This window comes from Cucurbita pepo, chromosome LG02 (genome assembly GCF_002806865.2).
Source record: "Cucurbita pepo subsp. pepo cultivar mu-cu-16 chromosome LG02, ASM280686v2, whole genome shotgun sequence".
NCBI lineage: Eukaryota > Viridiplantae > Streptophyta > Magnoliopsida > Cucurbitales > Cucurbitaceae > Cucurbita > Cucurbita pepo.
In genome coordinates this window covers 513,453-523,390 of record NC_036639.1, presented here as the reverse complement: position 1 = coordinate 523,390, position 9,938 = coordinate 513,453, and the positions used below count along the sequence as shown (strand labels likewise).

General features: G+C 34.0%; 1 protein-coding gene and 1 long non-coding RNA gene across 4 annotated transcripts; one reads left to right on the top strand and one right to left on the bottom strand.

Annotated features, from left to right (window-relative positions):
• Positions 1 to 20: 20 nt before the first annotated feature.
• Positions 21 to 839, top strand: LOC111787815 (bZIP transcription factor 11-like). Its single transcript, XM_023667872.1, has one exon. The coding sequence runs from the start codon at positions 90 to 92 to the stop codon at positions 624 to 626; it is 537 nt and encodes a 178-aa protein (XP_023523640.1). The 5' UTR covers positions 21 to 89; the 3' UTR covers positions 627 to 839.
• Positions 840 to 2,895: 2,056 nt separating this feature from the next.
• Positions 2,896 to 7,963, bottom strand: LOC111787816. Of its 3 annotated transcripts, none has more exons than XR_002814040.1 (5): positions 7,571 to 7,963; positions 6,680 to 6,756; positions 6,460 to 6,576; positions 3,932 to 4,155; positions 2,896 to 3,809 (listed from the first exon to the last, which is right to left on the bottom strand). It is a non-coding gene; the product is annotated as an uncharacterized LOC111787816 (long non-coding RNA). The 3 variants fall into 3 exon arrangements; XR_002814041.1 differs by lacking the exon at positions 7,571 to 7,963 and adding an exon at positions 5,607 to 5,675 and having other exon boundaries at positions 6,680 to 6,772; XR_002814039.1 differs by lacking the exon at positions 7,571 to 7,963 and having other exon boundaries at positions 6,680 to 6,772.
• Between the last annotated feature and the right edge of the window lie 1,975 nt (positions 7,964 to 9,938).

Genomic DNA, 9,938 nt, shown 5'->3' with positions numbered 1-9,938 from the left:
CCCCCCCCCCTCTCTCTCTCTCTCTCTCTCTCTCTCTATATATATATATATATATATTATATATCAATTATATAATAGTTATTTATATTATGGGGTGTTGTAGTGGGAATTCTTCAGGTTCGATATCTCAGATTGGGGTTCAGAACCAGAGCTCTGGTTCGGAAGAGGAGCTGAGGCAATTGATGGACCAGAGAAAAAGAAGGAGAATGCAATCGAACCGGGAATCGGCGCGGCGGTCGAGGATGCGGAAACAGCAGCACTTGGACGGGCTGATGGCGCAGGTGGGCCAATTGAGGGAAAATAAAAACCAAATGATTTCCAGAATTAATCTCACAACCCATCTTTTTCTCAACGTTGAAGCTGAAAACTCTGTTTTGAGAGCTCAGATTCTGGAACTTACTCATAGATTAGACTCCCTAAACCGGATCTTATCTCACATCAACAACAACAACAACGACAAAGATGAAGAACAACATATTTTTCTTCAAAACTTCGATGATTACGATTATCATTATGATTTTGATTTTGATTTTGATTTTGATCATAACCCATCATTCCTCAACTCATTTCTAAGCCAGCAACCCCCCATTGTGGCTTCTGCTGATCATCACGTGCTTCACTGCTGAACTCGTCATTGATTTAGGGAAGGGGTTTAGTTTAATCCTAATCTAATCTCGTTTGCTCTCTGTGTTGATTAGATGGGTTAATCAGGAATTAAAATTGTAATATAATTATATATATATATATATATAGATATTAGTTTTGTTATTAATATGATCGTGACGCTGGTGGAAGAAAATCAATATGATTGAAGAACACATTTTGAAAGTTGGGGAAAAGCAACCAAAAAAAGTGTAAACTGGTTTCTTGGATTTTGTTTCCATTGGGGAATGGGTCGTTTTCAGTATGATGTAATGGGGCTTTTGATGCATTTCAAGGCCCCCCTCCTCCTCCTCCTCCTCCTCCTCCTCCTCCTTTGTTATTATAATATTCATCATATAATATAATAAATATTTCCTTTTTCTTTTTTCTTTTCTTTTTCTCTACTTTTCCTTACGGCATGGAAAATAGTATTATTTTATTCCTATCATTTCTTTTGAATTTTATAATATTTTAGATGGGTTTGATTTAATTAGGGAGATTTGCCACTTCACCTAATCTTAATTAAGATAGGATTAAAATAATAAGATGAAGATAAGAGAACGAAGCTTTGTGTCTTTCGGTCAGTCACTTTATTCGCAAATACTCTTATCATAACCAATACTTATAAAATTATAATAAAAAAATTATATTAATTTTAAAAAACGAGTCAGAAGAATTTATAAAGACATTTACTTTTATAATATTTGATTATATTCAACTACGTACTCTAGACAAATACATTAAATATTGCAATGGTTCGATGTATTTGGACTTGAGGTTTTCATTCGGAGAACTCGAGAAAAAAAAGGGTTTTCACTAGGGAATTAATAAAAAAAAAAATATTGTTTTTATTTATAGATGTAATACACGGTTTGTTCACTAGGCAATGCTCGAGAGACAAGTTGTCAAGAGAATGAATAAAGTTCTATTATAATTTTTTTTTAGTTCAACAACAACGGATGAAAATACTCGAACTTCTAACTTCGTTGTCAATTTCTAAACTTTGAACTATACTGAAATTAATATAATCTCTATAAATCAGTGAAAAATAGGAAAGACATTATAATATATTTTTTTTTACTAGCAACGAGATCTTTTGATTCTATTCTAGGGTAAACAAATTATTTTATGATCTTTTTTTATATAATAAAATGGAAAAAGTTTATAAATGTTGTCAACTTTAGCCCGTTATATGTAGCTTCATGATTTTTAAAACGCATCTGTAGGTCACTAGTTTTGATATCATCTGTAATAATCTAAACTCACTCCTAATAGAGATTGTATTTTTTTTTTTTTTTTTTATGGATTTTTCCTCCCGATTTTAAAATCTAGATTTCTACATATTTATAAAAATATTTTCTTATCTTGTGAGTACTCACTAACGCGGTAGTAATAAAAATAATGATAATAATGGGATTAAAGTACACTCTACGTAAAGCAAAAGCACTATTAAGAAGAGTATTATAATGGGAAATCCATGAACTAACCTTACGTCTCACATGGCCGCAGTAACCAAACACAAACAAAACCTTAAATAAATATTTGAAACATTAAGGTTTGTCCTATCTGATTCGCATATTTCCACGTTCTTCTATGACCATCACTTCTCATTTCCACAAACATTAATTTGTGTCTGTCTCCCTCTTAATATTTATTTTATTCACATCAAATCAAATCAATCTTCTTTTTTATGGTATAACATCATTCGTTAATGGTAGATTATTGAAATAATAGTACAATAATAATTATAATTAACCAGAAGTATTGCAAATAAATTTGATGAAATCTAGAAATAATAATTCATCCTCGAATCAATAAAGTAAATGAAAAATGAAAGGATAAACAATCATACTTTTTGTGAGATGCAAATATATCTCTATAGTTTAAGCGCATCCTCGCTAACATATCGTCTATTGACTAGCTGTAATATTACTTGAAACGTCTCAAACTTACCGCTAATCGATATTGTCCGTTCTAAACTAATAACCAATGTAAAATCTCACAAGATCGGTAGAAATCTACAAAGAGTTGTACATCTCCATTTTTTAAAATAGAAATTTTTATTAGGATCCATTAATTTGTGTAGCCTGCAGTTAAAGATAGAAATGTATGTCACCGACTTATATGCCAAAACTTGCAACTAAAGAAGTAACCCATTAACATATAGTATGTATTGATTGAGGTTTAATATCTTTCCAAAATTTGTAACATATTCTGTCATTTTACTCTTTATGAGCTTAGTGGAGTCTTGCATTATAAATGAATGGCTTTATTCGGCAAAAAGAGGGCTCATTAGGCCATGAGAGAGAGAGAAAGAGATGGTGAGCCATACAATGACTTCAAATATTGGTTGAACCAAAAATTTACTCAACCCCCCAATGGTTTCTATATATAAATGTTCTAATTATGGCTCAGATTCTGGTCCTGCATAGGGTAGATCGCCGACTCAATCCATTTTTTTACTGGTGACTTCAGGACAACGATGCCTGATAATGATGCGTGACCCAAAGATATGTACCTACCAGAAAAATCTGACCAAGTACCAAATAATTTGTAGTGTAATTTTTTTTTCCCCGTAATCCCATTAGGCTGGGCCTCTGAATGGAGCCATGGCACTATTTGCTTGGCTTCTCTGTTTACAATCTGTTATACTTACAAAATAGCTGCATTAGTTGGAGAGTGAAACGAAACATTTTTTATAAGGATACGAAAACTTCTCCCTAGCAGACGCGTTTTAAAACTATGAAGCTAATGACGATATGTAACGGGCCAAAACGAATAATAGCTGCTAGCAGTGGGCTTGAACTGTTACCGGATGGGTCATCCAACATCATTATTTTTCATTTCTTACCATCTAGGACATTGTCAAACTTTGAGCTGCTCTTCCTACCACCGACCTCAAGAAAAAGAGTAGATGTCAATTTGTTGACACATTTTTTAAATAGCTTCTCTTCCTACCACCATTTTTTTAAATACACCAACAAATTGCTTCAACCAAATGCACTCTCAAGATATTTAAAAATCTTCCAAAACAAGAAAACTAAATGGAAATCAGAAAGGATGGAGGATTTACTTACAGTTTTCTCTACCACTTCAACCTGATACACAGTGCTCAAGAACTCGCCTCCGTCAAACTGGATCAAGGCTTCTACCCAAACCATTGAGTCCTGCCCATTCAAAACAATTATTTCATTTCTTGTCTTCATATTTAGGTTAAAAGCAGTGCCACCTGCTGCTAACAAAGAATAGAGAAGAAACAACCATCTTCAAGACTACAAAGTAAATACACCTTCAATTTTCCCCGAACTCCATTGCAGAATTCGTCCAAACCATCATCACTTGGTGCAGATATTATCCACTTTGGCCTATCACGTATCGCTGTCAGCCTCATAGTTTTGAAACGCGTCTGCTAAAGGGAGGTTTTCACACCTCTATACAGGATGCTACGTGGGATCTCACTTGTACACAAATAACATCCCCTCTAATATTTTGAGGATCACTAACCTTGTCAACCTGCCGTTTGACAATTTGTAGTTAGACGCACATAGGAATTAGAGAAGAAACTTGAATTTGTCCATAGAATTACAAACAAGGATCCTTTACATAAGCTACAGGATTTTCTTTAAAATTAGACACCAAACTTCCATGGAGCAAATGAAACCAAAAGGGGACAATGCCAAACAAAACTACAAGAAGGGGATCCATCCATCAGTCCGTTAAGAATAAGAAACTAAGGATAAATACAAAACTCTTTAGACACCAACACCAAAGAGAGGTATAGAACCTAACTAAGGACCAAACCTCTCCCAATATCTCTCTTTCTCTATTCCACATAATGGCTATAAAGGCAGAGAATAACATTAGCTAAAAGATTAAGCTACAAGAAAAACAGAAACCCATTTGAAAATCCGTTTTTAGTTTAACATACTTAAGAGAATTTTATTCTTTTTTTAAAAAAGAACTGTTTATTGTCCCATCTATCTTCTGAAGAATAAAAGAGAGAGAATAAACTACAAAGAGATTCCAGTAAAGCAAATCCATACAAGCATAGCCAATGACAAAAGGACAAAGAAATCTATAATAAGCACAGATAAAAATCTCAAGTAGTCTTCTCTCTTTCCTTTTATTTTCCTTGTGGTGGGGGGTGGGTAAAGGATCGTATTCCATAAGATTTCCCCCCCCCCCCCCCCCNACCTCGGAATCGACGACACATCCAATTCTGAAAGAACTTTATCCACAGCCTCTATCTGTTGCTCAGCCAGCGGATGGCTGAAATTGATGAAATATCCAATCAGAAAATAGGTTAAGGTGATCAGAAACATCAATTGACTAACCAATCACCCGAGGTTCACCAGTTGAACCAGCAATAATAATTCTGATATCTCCTCTAATGTTGCTCTGAATGCAGCAACCTGTAGGACTTAACCAGAATAACAATACAGCTATCTGGGGATTTTACTACTACTACACTCTTCAGAAAGACAAATGAAAAAAAAATGAGATTTATGGTACCGGCAGATTGTGAGATCTCGTATTGGTTGGAGAGAGGAACGAAACATTTCTTATAGAGGTGTGAAAATCTCTCTCCAGTAGACGCATTTTAAAAATCGTGAAACTGAAGGCGATACGTAACGGCCAAAACGGACAATATTTGCTAGCGGTGGGTTTGGGTTGTTACAAATGGTATCAAAGCCAGACACCATGCGGTGTGCTAGCGAAGACGTTGGGCCCCAAAGGGGGTGGATCGTGAGATCTCACATCAGTTGGAGTGAGGAACGAATCATTCCTTATAAGGGTGTGGAAACCTCTCCCTAATAAATGCGTTTCGAAAACCATAGGGTTGACGACGATACGTAACGATCCAAAGCAAACAATATCTGCTAGCGGTGGGCTTGAGTTGTTACACAGATTCAAAACGAAATGCTAGATGAATATGATGTTTATCTTGTGGCTGCAAATCTCACCAGCATAGTTGGTAACTTTTGGATGAAACCAACAGTATCGGCAAGTAGAAACTCGTTTCCATTTTTCATCTGGAGAGTGTGAAACAAGCATATAAAGTGAACAAAATGAATTAAAAACCACAGTACTTCCAGGAGGATCACAAGTTGGTCTAAAATAAAAGCCAGACAGAAGATTATTATATAGTCAAAAAAGGCTCCATTATTTCATAGATCATGTAACTGTGACATATAAATCACAATATCAGGAAACAACACCTAATATGTTGATTAGAAGTAAACAGCATTTGCTGAATATGAACATTAACACCTTCAATAAATCCAGAAAAAGTCCAGCACCTAATTTACTCTCATTGGTGTATTCTTTAGTCAGACGGCCGGCAAATACAGCGAGCAATTAATCTGCTCAATGCACTTCTGCTTTAATTCTCTAGAAGAAACTTCTTTGAACCTTCAAATTCTCATTGTGGACTCCTAAATACGTGCGGACTTCTTTAACTAGTCTATGGACACTCTTTCAAAGACGAGCCAAGTTTCTCTCAACCAATTTATTAAGGTCTATCTTCTAGGAGATTTAAAAAGAAGAAAATCCTATGATTTCGAGGATCGGAAAACCATCTCTTCTCCTGTTGAGGAATGTTGGGAGAGGAGTCCCACCTCGGTTAATTAAGGGGTTGATCATAAGTTTAAAGTAAAAAATACATCTCCATTGGTATGAGACCTTTTGGGAAAACAAAAAATAAAGCCACAAAAGCTTATGCTCAAAGTGGAAAATATCATACCATTGTATTACTCTAGTGCCAAGGATGATTCATGAACATGATAACGCTGCAAGATTAAGTCTAGCTAAAAGTACCTGAACCCTTCTTGCAGCTGGATTAAAGGTGGTTGCAAACAATCAATCCTCTGCAAGGACTTCCACTCCAGCCAACTGATTCAAGAGCGTACTCTTCCCAGCATTTGTGTACCCATCCTAAAACATCATTGAAGGCACTAATATGTTGGCAACAAGAACTACCCTCACATACACAAAAGTAGAAAGTAATGAAAGTTCATGCTCACATGAATTTGCTTACCAAAGAAACTACTGGTATAGGAACAGCAAGCGTCAGCTTCTGTACTGTTTTCGATGCATCCAGACGGACTCTAATTCCTTCGGGAGAACACCAATCCAGCGAAGGATATGAATTTCAATTCAAACTTAATTTAAACAAATTCAAACTTAATTTAAACAAATAAGCCAAAGAATAACCTTCTGAACATAGTGTTGAGATATATTATTTATGGAATATATCTTAGATATTATATCTTAATATTCTTCCATTTATGATTTGATTTAGACTATATTTTATTTTATTCTCAGTATTTAATTATTTTATATTTTTCTCATTTGTACTTTTTGTATCCTATTTAAAGGATATCAATATCAATGATAATACACACCTTCCCAATTATATTTTCTATCTCATTCTTAACACATAGCATATCATACATAACCAGAATATCCTTATCATGAGAAAGTTGCATATCATACATAACCAGAATATCCTTATCATGAGAAAGTTGGCTGGAACACATATAAGTCCTATGTGAAAATTTAAGATACATTCACTAATAATTACAGACTAGAAACGGAAAGCTCCGGATATTGAAACATTAGGAATGTAAAGGCTCAAAAGGATTTTCTAGCATAAGTTTGATTCCAACCAATAGAAGCTGAAATAGAAAGATGCTCTGATTGTTTAGCTAAACTATCCAGATTCCAAACATCAAAAGTACGATGCATCCTATTTTACGTCCTAAATCATGTAGGGCAGTCGGAAGAAGAAGCATAGATGAAAGAAAAACATCGAAATATGGGGCGTAAGAATCTTGGTATCCTAATTGATTCTACAGTCGAAGAGAACAAGAAGAATAACAATAACAGTACTGTTCAGAGGAGGAAAGGAAGGCTTAAAGAATCATACCTCCCTTCCATTTCGCAGCTTAAACACGCTCTCAAGGCTGTCCCCATCTTCTTGTACCTTCTTTCTTATTAACCCTACACCATAACTACGATTTAGGCTCTGGTTCACTGCTCGAGATACCATCGATAAGCTCATCAATTTCTTCGGTTCCTCCTACTTCCTGATTAGGCTTTACAAAAGATCCATGGAGAGGGAGATTATCAGAGACACAGCGGTAGGCTCCGTTGAAAAGCACTTCCGCGTTGGGCCAATATAGTCGCATGAGGAAAAACTCTTCCCCCGGTCCGCCGTGTGGCGGGAAAGAATGGCCGACGCTTTCGAAAGATATACCGATTAATTTAGACCGCCTGTGGATGTTAGTTCATTAAAATGGGCCTTTAATCTATCCTGACGCCTTGTTTGCTTTCAAAGGAGTTTTCATTAAAAAAATTTACCAAATCTTTAAATTAAAGACAACAATAAAATAAAATGCCACCGAAGCTGGCATGAGTTCAAATTTTGTTCTAAATTCACCAAAATTATGAATACTAATAATTTTTTTAGAAATAAAAATTAATTTTATATCGACCATTAAAAAAAAAAATTAAAATTAAAATTGTAATTTAAGTGTTTAGTAAGGATGTACATCTAACCCCACAACCGACTAATTCAATTCGAATCGTAGGCATTTAGTTGGATTAGTATTTTGGGTTCGGTTTCAGATCTATAGAACAAAAACTTCGAGTTGATCTGAACCAAATAAAACTTATAAAATACATTAAAAATTTAGCCCGTCTATCATAAAACTACTCCACGAGCAGGTTCTAAATTCATCTTTTTATTATTTGTTGAGTTTCTTTTATTTACTTTATTATTTTTAGTTTCTTTTATATTATTTTATTTAGTTACTTTTTTATATTTTAAATTTCCCTTATAAAAAATCTCAAAATATCATATTATTTTTAAGCACATTATTATTAAACTATTTTTAAATACACCGTTTAGTCTATCCTTCATAAGTTTTATAATTTGAAAAATATGATTTAGGATAGATTCACAAAATTGAATGGATAAAAAAATTAATTTTAATATATTTATTATCTCGGTACTTCTATATTATTATATCACAATTTATAAATTTTTATTTTTATTTTTTCTTGATAACTTAAGATCCTCGAAGTTCGCTTAAATATATTTCGATGTATTATTTTTTATTTTTACTATGGTTAAACTAATCATTTTTATTAGATCTATCATTTTAAAGAAGGAATTGTATCTATCTTTTAATTTGATGAAAGTGTTGAGTTAAGTTGAGACAAATTTGTTTTTTTTTTTAATAATTATAAATTAATTTGTGTATGGTAATAATAATTATGAATCACAGATAAATAAAATTTGTTTTAAAAAGTTAACATTAGACAATAAAATAAATAAATAAATAAATAAATAAATAAATGTGAGTGAAGACCATGTATACCCTGGTATCTAAGAAACAAAGTGGCAGTTTCGTCCGGCATGGCAACCTGTCTTCCTCGGAGAATCAAAACAATCTGCCCCAAATGAAAAGGGATCCATCTTTTATTTTTCATTTTCGAGGACGTAAACGAAACGGAAATCTAGCGAAGCTCGCAGTCACACCAACACATCTGAAGAAACAAACGGCGCAACAACGGCGTCCACACCCTACATTTCTTGTTTCCTCTCTAAGCAAAGAACTAATGTCGAAGAAACTCACTCAATCCTGGTTCGACCCCACGTCCACGCTGCTCAAATTTCAATAATCCTGCCTCCAAATATTAATGAGCCACATGCCCACCAACCTACAATTAATTGGTCTGCTTCAAAATATTATTTTATATATATATATTTTTTTTTTTTTAATTTTACACCTGTATAGTCCTGTTTCAAACCCTCGTCTCGAAATATTTGACACACGCATATGCCACATAGTAGTTTACTTAAGCTATATGGTTCATGGGTGACAGAGAGCTGACACCATGCCTATTACATTTTAAAGCATTTTCAATCATTCTCGAATAGACGTCATTTTGACAAACGAACATATTGTTTCGTGCATAATCCTTCGGATATTCGAGTAACACTAAAGTTAGTGGGTTTTTTTTTTTTTGTCAATTCCTAAGCATAAACTCATATCAAAACTCGTGAAATTTGAATTTTGAAAAGCTGTTGCTTTCAAATGAAAGCTTTGGTCACCATTAAATAAACAATAATAAGAAAATCACAGGCTGGAGGACGATGACAGCCCAAGCTGGTCCTTCCTGGAAAGGAAATCATGTGGCATTTAATTTCTATTTTTTAAAATTATCAATCACTGATTATATTTTGGAAGCAAATAATAATGACGTAGACTTAAGTACAATTTATCACA